The sequence below is a fragment of the Lissotriton helveticus genome, chromosome 4_2 (genome assembly GCF_964261635.1).
Source record: "Lissotriton helveticus chromosome 4_2, aLisHel1.1, whole genome shotgun sequence".
NCBI lineage: Eukaryota > Metazoa > Chordata > Amphibia > Caudata > Salamandridae > Lissotriton > Lissotriton helveticus.
The window spans coordinates 143,331,028-143,346,513 of NC_136064.1; the positions used below are offsets into that span (position 1 = coordinate 143,331,028).

General features: G+C 44.7%; 1 protein-coding gene and 1 pseudogene across 1 annotated transcript in view; both read left to right on the forward strand.

The window, feature by feature from the left end:
- The first annotated feature begins 11,321 nt into the window (after positions 1-11,321).
- Positions 11,322-11,898, forward strand: LOC144752133 (RNA-binding protein with multiple splicing 2 pseudogene; annotated as a pseudogene).
- Positions 11,899-13,071: 1,173 nt separating this feature from the next.
- The window catches only part of LOC144751988 (vomeronasal type-2 receptor 116-like), a 55,465-nt gene continuing 53,050 nt past the window's right edge, over positions 13,072-15,486 (forward strand). Inside the window, exons 1-2 of the mRNA XM_078639946.1 lie at positions 13,072-13,080; positions 13,127-13,303. Of these exons, the coding sequence (XP_078496072.1) occupies positions 13,072-13,080; positions 13,127-13,303 (186 nt within the window). The remainder of the gene's footprint in view (positions 13,081-13,126; positions 13,304-15,486) is intronic.

Here is a 15,486-nt window from a genome sequence, read left to right on the forward strand (position 1 = left end):
CACACACACCCTGAAATGGAGTGAGGTGGCCCCCAGATACCTCGGAGTGCGCCTATACTGATCACCCAAGGTTTTGTACGAGGGAAATCATCGGAAAGTGTTGGCAGGCCTCCGCTCTGCAATCGGTTTTTGGAAGACACTCCCACTAGCTCCTATACGGCGGGTAGCCGTAGCTAAAATGATAATGGTGCCCAGTCTACTGTATCACTTCACTAACCTACCGGTGATCCCACCCCGGTCCTTTTTTCACAAATTGGACACGCTTCTCACAACACTAATCTGGGGGACGGGCGGCACAGAATAGCCCTGCGCACTCTATAGCTGCCCACAACAGAAGGAGGCCTGGGCGCCCAGTCATTTGAGTCATATTTCCTGGCCACGCAGCTCCAATGGTTGTCTCACTGAACAGCTGAGAGACACCTGGGCGAGACGGTCACTGATGGAGGGGGGCTGTCTTTGCCCGCCATTAGACGACTACCAATGCCAGGCTCCAAACCGGCTTGCACACACCCGATACAGGTTACTGTAGCCCGCAAGTGCATGCTGCGGATCCACCGACTGTTGAAGGGGCAACCGTTGTACTCCCCTCTGCTCCCCCTGGTGGACTTTCCTCGAAAAGAGGGATACTATACCGAGGGAGACCTGCGGACGTGGACTGACAGTGGAGTGATGGAGATGGAAGCCTTGTTCAACGAAGGGCAATTGAAGACATATGATCAACTAGTCGAGTGGTACGGCCTCCCGCGGGGTCAGTTCCTGACACACAGTCAACTGATAGGCAGTGGCCGAGCTTACTGGGATCTGAGAAGTGGGGCTGTCTAACCCTGCAACCGGACTGGCTTAGAATACATCACACCTTACAGACTTTAGTCCACCTCCAACACGCTGACACATGGAAGGCATAGAGAGGCGGACACACCCGCTCTGGGCCATGCACGTCAACCCCCCGCTGCCTGGCAACCAGTCTGCATACTGACCACATGGGCTGCTTGCCCTCATCCACCGCACTTCTCGCCCTCCCCCCCACCCAGTCGCCCACCTTCATTCTCTTCCCTGGTTATCTTTTGGGAGGTACCCCCCCTCCATCGTTACTAGCCTAGTTTCAGTCGGCGGTTCAAAGTCCAACTCAGTTACACAAACATAATCACTCGCACACCTCCACGAGGGTACCTCGCTATCAGAAGGGGCAATAGATCTACTCCGACCCAGCTACCACACCGTGAGTGAGGTCAGGCATACGCAGGACCGACATGCAACAATAAGACAGCTTGACGGCACACTCAGGGGACGCGATCAGGATCCCTTTCTTCATCACACCTGCTACATTCCAAAGACTGGAGTCCATATACTGTTGTAAAACCATTATTACTAATGGTGAACACTGTTTACGTATACAATGACAGACCTGTGATTTGTTGTATGTCCCGCAAGGGATATTGCTTGAAAATGTAAAACCCTAATAAAAAGATTTAAACAAAATAAAAATCCTAAAAACTGGACACACCATATTGCCTGATGTCTATGAAGAGTTTTCTGGTGTACTTGAGAAAGATTATGCAGCACAGTATAGGATAAGGATTTACATAGTGCATACGTAGCAATAATAGTTATGTTTGGATAAGTTGTATTTCTCCAATAGATTGACAGAGGAGGACATGTACAATTCCCAGAGTGCTTCTCTTCACTGAGAATCAATGGTGCTATTGACATTGTTACCCAGGTCTGTGGGTTTATTACATGTGATAAGCTCAATGGTGGCACACATGTTTGTAAGATAGGTAAAAATACATTGTTAAGCTAGGCGTACACAATTTGTCACTAGCATGAATGTCTCAAGGTATTTGCTGATTCACTCAGTGCATCAAGGTCTAATTATATAACAGTATAAGTGTGTTTGGGGGCTCTGTGTGCATGTGTGTGTGTTTATGTGTCTGCGTGTGCTTGCACACATGTGTAGGAGTTAGTATGTAGGTGCCAACTTTAGATAGGTTCACATAACATTTACCTCTTCATCTTATTGCTTTTCCCCCCTCCTCTTTATGATACAATTATATGTACTTATTTTCAGCCTTGATTTAGAAACTGAGAAAAATTGAGGGATTTGTTTGCAGGTTGCCTTTCTAATACAAATGAAACTCTTACAATAGTTGTAATTTATGTCATTTTAAATGTTGTAGCGTGTGATATCATATCTTGGAAATTAAAATGTCATTGTTGTTTTGAATGGTGTTAAACTAAAAGTATCAGAATTTCTCCTAGGATGTAATGTAGTGCTCTGTTCATTGTGCTTCTTTTTAGATCAGTTATGGAGCAGGGCACGAAGCCCTGAGTGACAAATCTCAGTTCCCATCGTTTCTACGCACCGTTCCACCAGATAGACCTCAGGCTACTGCATTAGCACAGTTAGTGAAGCACTTTGGTTGGACTTGGATAGGACTCATATCTGGAGATGTTGACATCTTCTTCATGTGGAGCAAGGATCTGCGGGAAGATTTGAAGAGCGTGGGAGTCTGCTTCTCATTCTGGGTAACAATCCAGGACAAATTCTCAACGGAAAAGATGAGGAACATCGCCGAAAGGATACGGATCTCCTCTGCCAGAGTTATCATCTGCGATTGTTATGAGATGGAACTTAAACCTCTTCTACAGGAGTTGAATGACTTGAACGTAACTGATAGAATGTGGATTTTCACAGGTACTTTAACAATAACTCCAGATTATTTCCCATGGTCCTCTTTGAGAATATTGAATGGTTCCTTGGCAATGGTGCTCCATGCCCCTGACATGCCCGGATTCAAACCATTCCTAGAGAGCCTTCACCCTGACAGATTTCCTGGAGATATTTTCATCCATGCCTTCTGGGAAGCAGCCTTTGGGTGTAAGTGGCCAAACAATGCCAGCTCTTCAGGATCAGGGCCAGTGGACGCTAAGAATGGGGAGCTGCAGTGCACTGGCACAGAGGTGCTTGAAGATGTGGAGTCTTTGTTTGTATTGTCTGATATGAGTTATACGTATCACATTTACCTGGCAGTGTACGCCCTGGCACACGCTCTGCAGGACCTGATCTCATGCACACCTGGGATGGGACCCTTCCAGAACGGCAGTTGTGCTGACACACACCATCCAAAGCCGTGGCAGGTAGGAGGATATTGATTTATATTTTGGTGCTCTTTTATTGATTGAAAAACTACTATAGGCCGCATTAGAATGCCTGAAGACTAATCTATAAATATTCAGGGTATTGTTTCCTTATTTGAGAAGAACTTGATTAATAGTGTCTCAACAAATTTTATTCTGTGAAGAAACACCACATTCTACTGAGATGGGACCCTTCCAGAACCATAGATGTCTTGATTTACAACATCTAAAGCTATGGCAGGGAGGGGTTTTGATTGGTGTTTTTTGTTCATTGTGAAACTACTAACGGCTGCATTCGAGTGCCTGGAAATCGCTCTAACAACATCATCATTCCAGGTATTCTTTCCTTATTCGAGAAGAACTTGATTATTAGTGTCTCAAAAATGTTTGAATGTGAAGAATTACCAAAGTCTCTCAGTGTGGTGTTATGGTCCAACAGACATAAGCCCTCCATTTCCATTTGAAATAGTGAAATGCCTCTGTAACTGCCTAAAGAACATCCACTTTGGAATGAGGGCATTGCAGAGAATTCCAAGAAGAAACATTGAGGCGTAGAACTGCTGGAGCTCAATATCCAGAAATGACCTAGTGAAGAACCTCTCTCCTGCATGATCCAATGGACTTGGGCTGGATACACTGCCGATGACATTCACAAGTCTGTTGTGACCTGAACCCTTACAACATATCTTTGGGGCAGAGTGTTCTTTCACCAGAATGATTCTCCCAGAAAGCAAAGGTGGACAAGGGAGGTGTGGGGCAGCAACATCTCAAATTACAGCCTCAAAGAATCCAATCACACAAGCAGGGAAGGCCTACCTAGAATTAGGGTTCTTTGAAATACCTAGAGAAGGGAGGTCACACATCTGAATTAAGGCTTGGGCGAATAACACAACTTGACCTGCTCTCCAGGGGCTGGGCTAGTTGGAAGATAGCCAGTCGAAACTTTAAAGATTTGGGCCCAGATTCATGGGCTTTTGGCACCTTGCTGCTCTGGCCCACGTCAGCAGGAAAGGACAGGAATGCTCAGTGTCGATGCAATACAACTCGTGCCTGTCATTTCCTGCTCTCAACAAGAAAGGGGGGTTGTCCTAATACTCCACAAACACATGGACAATATGCACGGCAAGAATAAATTATGGATACTGCATAATTGATCAAGGATAGATGTTTTAAACAATGAAGGAAACCTTAATTAATCCCTCAAACGTTACAATTTCTCCAAGAAAAGCAGATATGTTTTTTGTATGCACTAACACATGTCAGACAATGCACTAGGTTTAGATCATAGTATGTATATTTGTCAAGAACCAATTATCTGGATATACGAACAATAAAATGATACACAAAGGTGTTTTTTTGTTACCCATATATGCATTCGACATACTTAAATACACAAATGAACAAATGGAAAGATTCCTTGATGCCCTAATTTCTTTAAGGGATTGCGACAAAACGCGTTCTATTCATAAATTATGGTTCTCAACCAATAGTAACAGGATAGCCCTTAGTACAGCACCAATTGGCACAAGGTTTACTGCAATGTCTTATTTGTGTGGGCTTCTCTTTTATATCAGGTTGACACGTTTCAGCCCTTTTCATCTGGGCCTCATCAGGACATTGGGGCAGAAAGGGACCTCCATAGTTCACTGGTGGTGTTGTACAGACATGAACAAGTTTGGCCGTTCCGGAGGCACAACACTCCTAGTGAGGACCTGTTTTATTTAGAAATGGGGCAGTGCTCCTTCGCCTGTTCCAAACAAACTTCAAATTTACTGGCCATCAAATGACAATTATTCAGCTATATGCCATAAAAGAAGCAGGCTTCCTGTGCAAATAATTCCAAGCGGGGGAATCAGACATTGAATGAAGACACTACGTGACCTCACCGATTGTGAGGAATGGCACTGACAATGTCTTTTCCTGGTGTGCTGGTGCGTCATACTCCAAGGCTGTCTGCGTTTTAGGCAGGATTGTTTTTGTGCAGGAAGGGAGGGTTTTTCTTCTTTCTATGTGTGCTGCAGATTGAACGATAAAAAAACTAGGAGAGATATATATATTTGTCCGTGTTGAGTCTCCCGTGGGAGGCATAAGGTTTTGGCATATCCCCAAGTTTACATACTCTTGTAACTCTGGGGATGCATCGAAATCCATGGACGTTGTGTGGGAACACCGACAGCAACGCCCGTGGAACGCCTCCCTAGCACAGAGTAAGGCAACACAGGAATTTGAGCTGTCTTGCCTTACTATATGTATTTGAGGCCATTTAAAGCCACACAATGTGGCTTTGCATGGCATCATATATAATTAGGGCTCCCAGTTCCCAAGACAGAAAAACATTAATTTTCCTGTCTCTATTTGTTTTTAAATACAGAAAAATTCAGAAAATAGGTGTTCTTTGGATATTTTTACTTCTGTCAATCATAATGCACAAAGCAGGTGACACAGACAGAGAATACATGTATTGGTATGTTATTTTAACTTATAACGCACATTAATCCCCCCAAGAGAGGTAGCTCAGCCCATCAGTGACCAGCGAACTAGGTAGCATTAGTGTTGGTATAGCTCGTATTTGAGAAATTCTCTGAAAATACGGTGATCTGTGCACTTCCATATCTGAATAAGGAAGTTTATTTCAGTAGCAAGGGGCCAAATAGTAGAAAGCTCTGGCCCTGGAACAAGTTTTTCTGAACCATTCTGAGACAAGCATTAATTGGAAGTACACTGGGGACTGGTGTTTTGTTAGGCCCTGACCTATGCAAACTCTTTCCTCCCAGCCCAACCAGCCCTTCAGGAGTGATACTTACCTCACAGTGGTCAAAATGTACTAGCAGAATAGCTGGCAATGGTGCCTGTTGTTTCACCTGTCCCCAACTCCCATCAGGCTTTGTGCTTCAAACACCAGTGCTCAGTGTCAGCCTTATTGATAGTACATTTCCACTCACTGTCAAGAAAGAAGAGTTCCAGGTAGGCTGGCTGGGCTGTGTGAGAAGGTGTGTGTAGGTTTGGTGCTGATAGGGGATTGAGTTATTGCAAAAATTCCTCCTCCCTCTAAGCCCAACCGGCACAGCTGTAACTCTACTTTCCTGACAGTGAGGGAAAACCTACCTTCAACATGGCTGACATCGGGCACAGATGTTTGTACCAAAAAGCCTTGATGAAATTTGGGGACAGGTATAACACCATGCAACAGTGTCAGTCAATTTGCCTGTACATTTCCCCTCACTCTCAGGAAAACAGAATCACAGGGCTGCTGTTTAGGTTGAGTGGGATGAGTGTGTGTATGGTTATGCCTGATGGGAAATGGAGTAATGGCAACCACTCCTTCCTCAACACAGCACACCCACTTCATTAGGGCCTATGGCTAACTGACAGTGAGTAGAGAATGGACTAGCAAGGTGGCTGATTCTGGGTACTGGTCTTTGGAGCACAAATCCATGATGGGAGTTGTGCTCAACTCAGACAACAGGCACCACTGTGAACTATCTAGCTACTACACATTAACTCACTATCAGGTAAGCATAATTCCAGATGGGCATGTTGGGCTCGGTGGGAGGAGGAGTGCTTGAAATCACAACACCTCCCATCAGGCCTTGTTCGACACACATTCCCACCCAGCCCAAAAAGCCAACTAGGAACTATGCTCACCAGATAGCGAGTGGAAATGGACTCGCAAGATGGATGAGACTGTTGCCTTTTGTTCCAAACACCAGTCCGCAGTGTACTCCATTGTGTGCTAGAACATTTCCACTCACAGTCAGGTAAGTATAGTCCTTGGTGGGTCATTAGGGATGGGCGGGTAGAGTGTGGGCAAGACAGAGCCTAATGGGAGTTGGAGTAATACCAAAAGCTCCTCCACACCACAACCCCTTCATCTGGGCCTATGGCAACCTGACAGTGAGTGAAGGTATACTAGCAAGATGTCTGACACTGGGGACTGCTGTCTACCCAATCACAAATACTAAATTTGATCTTGTGCTACAAACACCATACACCAGTGACACACATCTTTCATGTAAGCTTCCTATCATTTTCTAGACAAAACTCTTCCTGGTGGCCTGGTTGGTTGGGTGGGAGCAGGAATGTAAGTTTTACAAATACACCATCGTCACTCAAACCCCAACTCATGAAATTAGTTAGCCACAAAATAGCAGAAAGCAGAGTTTGTGATCTCTTTTGACTATGGAGTCAATTTACCAAATACCAAATGTACCTGTGTAGGCATAAAGCTATGTAGTCACACATTGGCTTCAGACCTTCACTTGAGTGTCATGAGATGAGAACAATAATAACCTCACTCACTCCATAACCACACAATTCCAGGGAAAGCAAACGACTGTGAGTGTGTAGGCAGCCACACCTATGTGACTGGTGAGACATAGATTAATCCCAGTACGCAGGCCTGACAAGCCCCAGCATTGAGATCAAAAGAGTACAGATGTCACTGATGTGGAGAACACCAACCCACCGGTGTCATCCACAGAGTGTCAGGAACAAGTCAATGTTTTTGGACTAAACAAAACATTCCCCTTAATCAGGCCTTGGTGTAGTTCGAGTAGTTTCAGTATGCAGAACTCCGTGAAGTGACATAAATACTCTGCATCGTTCCGCAAGTGGCGGAGTACAGTGCAAACTGTCATTTGTGCTTATCTTCCTGCCGCTCAATTAGAAATTCTACCCAAGCGTCCGCTTGCACTCGCCAACTTACTGTTTGCGAATGCGAGTTGAGAAAAAAGTCTGCTGCACTGCACGGAGCAGAGTTTTCTGCACTCCCCAAACGGATTGGAGCTCATGTCCCAGGCCTACAATTTATGCACGTAGGTGAAGCAGATCACCAATCCACATCTTTTCAGAATTGCTTTGTTCCCCAAAAACATAGGTCAGCTTCTTTGATTAGGAGAGCTGTCTACATTAAATAATTTTTAAGCTCAGTCACCTAAGTAATGTGTATGATTTGAGGTACAGTGGACATTCACTTTAATTAATATATCATTTCTGTCCCTACAGGGCCAGCTGGGAACTCTACCTGACCAAATGAGAACAGCCAATCCCAGACTCCGGCTGACCATGAGGTCTCCGACATGGCAGATTCTCATGAATTCTCGGACAAGGTTTTGGTCGGCACATAGCACCATTAGCTACAGCAGGATCTACTGCAACCTCTCCCGCCCCAGCTGACAACATGCAGCTGACCCTTACCCTGACTGACATAGCAGCCCAGAATACCGCCAACCACACAGCAACACCGAGCATTCTTGAGTTGTCTGACAACAACACCCCGTCAATGAGGAAAGAGGCTCAGTGTTGACTGTGCTACCAACATCTGAGCCTGCTTTGGTGGGTAGTGGTGGTGGAAGGGGCCATGTGGATCCATGCTAACAAGCAGCTGGTGCTGCCGAAGAACACCCAAACCTCCCCCTGTTGATCAACACCTACGAGGGTTACCAGGGAGAAAAACTGCTGGCAGGCCAAGACAACTGCTGGACACTTTTAACCAAAAATGTGAGAACATGACTGGGGTGCTGTGGGATATCGGTATCAGCCTCAAGTAGATTGCAAGTCACTTGACCGCACCACCCTGTATGCCCACAACATCTGGTTCATCAACATCTGCATAAGCCACAGGGAGGGATGTGGAGTCTGACAGAGAGTCCCCTGTTCCACAGGAGCCTGCAAATGCGGGTCCCCCAACCAAACGTGTGAAGGTGCATCTGACAAAAAATCTGTGAGAGTCAGATAGCAAGACACCACCCCAAGGAAGGGAAAATGTGTCCCTGATATCATCCAGTTTGTGCCAAGCGTGCACTTTGTTGATTGTCATCAATAAGTATCCCTTATTGGATGGATGATCAAAGTTGGACTTTAGACTCAAATAACTGAGCCAACTCATATCTGAATGGTCTGTTTTTTCTTTATGAGCACACCACTATACGATACTGTAATCTCCTGCAAAATTACAAAAAGAAATTGTCACCAACATAATAAATGACTTCCAAGTAGTAAACTAAGGGCTAATAAGTAAATGTACCTTGGCAAAGCATGATAGATATACACAACCAGGTTATCACACAACCCGTAGTACACTGTAAGTATTCACAGGAGGTAAACTGTCTACACAACTATCACTATTTGCTAGCACAAACAACAATCATTGTTAGCAAACCAGTTCTTCATGGTAAAACTTTATTCAGAGATCCCTTTCGATATGTGATTTCAGACAAGGCACATATTCATGTGGAACACATGTTTATTCTTCAAATACAATCTGGTGCCTGAAACACAAAGTAAAATCACATCACACAGTACTGAAGGGCACTCAAAATAAAATCACCAGACTTTCAGGTCAGAGGGAAGTGCGTGCCAGGGAGTCCTACAACATTTCCATGTTGGTGTCTTTCACAGTATCATGTGTCTTATGAGGTCAAAACTTGCAAGTCCACTCTGTAGATGACATGGCAAAGTACCCTGGTAAGAAAAAATATAGAACAAAGTCAGTAGATAAAGAATAGTTAACCTGCCCATTTCAATGAACCATCTTAGAAAAAACCTAAGGACAATTATCATACACTCACAAGCATACACACGCATTATCCACCAGACAACAAGCAATGGTGGTCTGTCACCTCTTCTCATTGCATACTTACAGTCATGTGAACAAGTTGTGGCTAAGCTGTCTCAAATTCACTCCACTTTCATCATCACCACTGTCATCATGGCCCGTCTTGGATCTTCACTCCATGGTACCTTCTGGGCTCCATCGTCCACAATCAGAGGTATGCCCTTATGTATTGCCACCTTGTGTAGCATGCTGTAAGCCACAATTATCTGGCACACCTTTCCTGGGGCATACTGGACGGCTCCTCCAGTTTTATCCAGACAGCGGAATCTGAACTTCAGGAGTCCAAAGATTCGGTCCACTACCAGCCTGGTCCAACCTTGGGCCTCATTGAAGCGCACCTCTGGTCAAGGACTCTGTTGTGCAGTGTTGTCAGTTACCATGGCTGGTTGGGGTATCCAGAGTCTCCTACAGTAAACACAGAAAATACTTCAGTTGTCAATCAACATATCACTATCTGACATACAACAAACATACACTACAATATACACAATACACATACAGCATCACCTACCAACAAGCCAGGTCTGATCACATTGCATTTGAGACATCAAATGGGAGATGATGCTGTTACACAGGATATGTGTGTCATGTTCAGAGCCAGGGAAAGTGGCACAGGTGCGTGGGATGTTAGACAGCTCTCCTGGTTAAGAAAACTTGATGTAGTTGTCCAGGTAATGGATCAATGCATGCAACACATCCTGCAGGACATAGCTCAGAAATTGCTGGGACATTCTACTTGATGTTGTCACTGTGTACTGGAAAGATCCAGTGGCAAAGATATGCAATGCTGTCATCACCTTCACCTTGGGTGTTAGTGCTGTAGGATAAGTGCCACAAACTGCAAATAAGGCGACAACCACTGGCACAACTCATCAATTGTTGCCCTCCTTGATGATGTCCCATTCCTCCAATGTTAGTAGGTCTGGAAAGGGCCTGTACACTGGAGGCTGTGTACAATACCTATGTATGGAGGGTAAACAGAGTTGGTGTTAGTTCACAGCGTTCTGACCCTTGCTAAACATGTTTCCAAGGTATGATGACACAGCAATTAGAGTGCAGTAGTGTAACATTGACCAATGTCTGTCACTGTTCATGTCAAGCAAGCATGACATACTCATCAACTCACAACCAAATAGGCCTACATGTTGGTTTGTGAGAACAATCACCTGGTTCAAATATACCCACAATATGATCATGTAATGCCTGATATTTAGGAAACCACATACACACATCGTCTCACAATGGAAATTATGAACACCACTGCATCTTCACAGCACACTCTCAGACACTAAAGCACACTTAATTTTTTCTTTCCTCTTCTCCAGCCTGTTAAAAAAGGGAAAACAGGGAAAGGCAAAGCGGTAACAAACAAGCCACCTCTTGGAGCAACACTTTAGGCACAATAATTCTCCTGCACCACACAATCATCCCGCACACATCTCACCATGAAGCCAACACTCATACTAAAGCTGCTGCCTTGAGGGGTAGGGAGACCACTAAACCAAAAATAAAGAAGCCCCTCAACACCATGGGTACTCTGGAGGGAGCGGCCAATGACCTCTGCACCATGACCAGCCACAAGCAGGATGGGGAGAAACTGAACAGCATCGAGGAGGAGGTACGAACACTATTTGTGAGTGGAATTCCAGTTGATATCAAACTAAGAAAATTGTATCCACTGCTCGACCATTCAAGGATCCTTAATCAAGCTTACCTCAAAACAGCCTGTTGGATGTGTTACTTTTGACAACCGTGCTGGTGCAGAAGTTTTACTTAAATGCCATTGACTTTGATCCAGAGAACCCACATACCATGCGGTTAGAATTTGCAACAGCTAACACCAATATGGCCAATAACTAGCTAATGGTTACTCCAAATCCCACCAATCTGTACCCTGCCCTTGGCACGCACTTTATTGCATGGGACCCATATGACCTGACGGGAACAGCTCTGATCTCTGCAACCCCAGATGGCTGGGCTCCCTATCCACTCTATGCCACGGAACTGGCCCCAGCCATTCCCATGTTATGTTCACGTACCCAGCGGCTACTGCAGCTGCGGCTGCACTTAACACTTATATGCACTGGTATCCTTCTCCATCCGAAGCTTCATAGCAAGGATGGAAGTCTTGTCAGTTTTGTTAAAGCTCTTTAATTCTCTTCTTGCCTGGAGTTCCTTTATTCTTTTGGTCTCAGAGGAGCTGTGTGCCAGGACAGAGCAGACTATCAATCCTTCTCTACAGAGGTGCTGAAGTTTTTTTATCAAAACATTAGTTGCCTCGAAGAATAGAGAATTGTGCCACGTGTCCGTCCTCCCATGCACTGAATTGAAACCATGGTGAACTTTCAGTAAGTCCTTAAATGGACAAATAATTTTTTCTGGTTTATCAAGGTTGACTGAACTTTCGATGTAACTTCAGAGGCTCTGTACTAGATGGCGTTTTGCTACCACAGCACTGGTTCCAGAACTTTGCTGAAAGAAAACAAAAGACAATCTGATTTGCATGTTCATATTTCTGGCATGAATTAAGAAAACATAAATTGTGTGTTTTTCTAGTGCAATGTGTAATCATAGCGACAGGCCTTGGCCTAGTCACTGATCCTTACACATTAGTTTTACTTTCTTCTGTGAAGACGTAGCTTAAATATGTTCAACTGTTCCCTTTCTATACCATCATGCTGTACAGTTATTGGAATTCCGGCCATAACTAATCCAATATTGTTTCCAGTATCCTTTACTGGTTCTTTCCTAGTTTGTCTCCTGTTACAGGGTGGGCACTGTCATGTCATGGCTGCATTACACAAACAATTACATAAACAAACCATTGTAGGAGTTCCATATAATGTGTTTGCTCACTTAAGTGTGAGACTCAAAGACACACACCAGTAAATCACATATCAAACCAAAGCTTATGTGGCTTCTTAGTGTCACGGTCTCAGACACAAGAGGACAGCATACAAGAGATTAGCTGCTGCTGTATATTTTAAATGAAGCCACGATTGGGCAAGAGGACTACAATTGAAGTAGGGTAACAATAACATGATCACCACATCAAGTGAACTCCGGCTGCGGTCTGAGATATCATGTTGCAAAACGAATGGGTACCGTTTTAGATTTGCCATCTGTGTATTTCTTTAAATACATTTAAGGCTGCTCTTTATTCTGTTTTAGTCCTGAGGAAGACCCACCATGATGTATAGTGAATAACACTGGAACACAACTTGCTTACCAACAAGTGGAATTCATGGAACAGTATCAGAAATAATTGCACAAGTCCTCTTGATGTAGTTACTCTGTGAAGATTTATCATAATAGCTATGGATCAAGTACATGCGGACGATTCATGTGATTAATTTTACTTCTTGTTTACAGCATCAGAACTGGGCAGCAGAGAAGGCAGCAGCACGGAACGAGGGGGAGAAGCTCACCAGACCAATTCCTGTGCTAAATACGAGCAAGAGGAAACCAGTAGCACAGAGGAAGAGGGGAGCCTCACTGAGGGCACATCAGGTGGAACATCTGTTGGCTCCTCGACCAGCTCAAGCTCCAGTGAGGACTCCCATGAGATAGGGGATGACTGAGGGACTGAATCGTCTACATCGTAGTCCACCACCACCCCTGCCATCTCCACCCTGCCAGCTACTCCCTAGCCTCATGTCCATGGCAGATCCCCTGGAGGGGGAGGAGCCTCCTTCATGCCAAGCACCTCACCCCCTGCCCCTGTCTCCCCTGCTGCCCTGCGTGTGGTGGCCATCAATATCCTGAGGCAGATGTCTAAGGGGCAGAGAGCAGTGCTGAATGTCCTCCAGCTGCATACCAATCATTTCACACAAATGGTATCATTCCTGGAGGGCATTCCCTCTGATATGTCTGTCCCACAGAGATACAATCAGGCTCTGGCCACCACACTGACTGCAGCATTATCCCAGATCCAGCTGTGTCTCCCCCTCCTGCCTCTTCCCCATCCCAGTCCTGACTACCCACCCTGACCCAAACACAGGGAAACATACACATGCGTCCACCTCAACAGCCACATGCATGCATGTACAATCACAAGACAGATTGTCAGGGTCCTTCTGTGCCCAGTACTCTAATGGGTAAGATTATAAAAAGACAACCACTTTCAAGTAAGAGAAACAATTGGAGTTTGAACTTGGGGCGATGGATCAACAAAATGTCTGCCAGTTCAACTCTCCCGGTAGCACTCTAGTTTAATTAGCCAGGAAGACAAGGAAAGAATGTGAAGCACGTGCACCTGCTCAAATGCTCACTTCATCCAACAGACTTGAGGGAGAAGAACCATTCTTAGAGTTTCCCGTTGCATTAGCTAGTTAAGGTAGAGGGTGTATGTTCATGATCTAGCTTTCTTTGGTTTTTGGGAAGTGAATTAATCGTCGTCCTTCCTATTTAAAGAGTAGTGTTCCGGCAGGGAGTCTGAGTATTATCTCGTCTCATTACCTAGTTCCTAGTTTACGACCTTTCACGGCTCCTCCTCTCGGAGTAGTGTTCAGTAAAATACTGAAACACTGACTTCCTTGAATAAACAATGACAGTGTATAGTGTCTCACCAAGGACGATCTTGCATTAACGTGATAGAGAGCAGCAACTAAAATACTTGGCAATAAATGGCAAAATTAGAATTAAGGAACTTTCTGAATTTAAAGGATAACTCTCTGACCTTCTCATTTGAGACCAGTTCACAAAAGGTTTATTCCGTAGTCCTTTGATAAGAGGTATCATTTCAAGAACAAGAAATAAATCAACAAAATACTTACCTTATCCTTTGATCCAGCGTGTGGTAGAATCTTCCTTATGCAAGAACCGCTCTAAAGAAACAAGAAGAGCATAAAACGTTATTGCTAATAATATGCCAAATATGCAATACAATAATGGCACTGATGCTTAAAGAAAGAAATATTAGCGTTATAATTGAAGAGGAGCTAAAGCCTTATGCAGTGGGAGTATCTAAAATTTAGTAAAGGTTAAATTCAAAGACCAAAGTATGTGTAACTGTTGAGGGAGGGTAATTCTTGTTTAACATTCTTTTCAGCGCCAAATAACTGAAGGAAGGTGACAAGGGAAAATCATATTCAAGAGGTACAGAAGAACCCTACCAGGTGATTCCTCCAATTTGGGCAGTCTCTTCTCTCTATCCCCATTCCTTTTTCCCACTTAGAGCACAGCTGCACTGGGGTTAATTTCCTCTAGGGCAGTGGGCTCATGGAGAGGAATTAGGAAAGGTCACCACATCACTCCTGTGCAGTAAGAGAAATACTAATCTGACACAAATGGCACACTCACCAGCACAGACACACCACCAGACACCAAACCAGCATCCACAGACACACCGCTGACCACACAACCCTCTGCCTCCACAACCCCTATCCTAGCCTCTCCTTGTACCCATTCTGCTCAGAAATGCTACTTCATTGCCCTTGAGCTGTTCCATAACCAAACAAACCAACCCCCTCCCAAGAAGAAGAAACCCACCATCCCACACCTCCCAAATCCATCGGACCCCCCGCCCACTAAAAAACAAAAAAAAACAAATCACCTACCGAAAGCAAATCTCCCGGTCTCCAAAGTTCCAACTCCCTCCAGAAACCCATACTTCCACATCCCAGCTCAGTACCTCCACTTCCAAAAAAATCCTGCCCAAGAATTCACCTGCCCTCCCTATTCCTGTTCATACTACTACATATTACAAAATTCCAAAACTAGTAAAGCCCAGC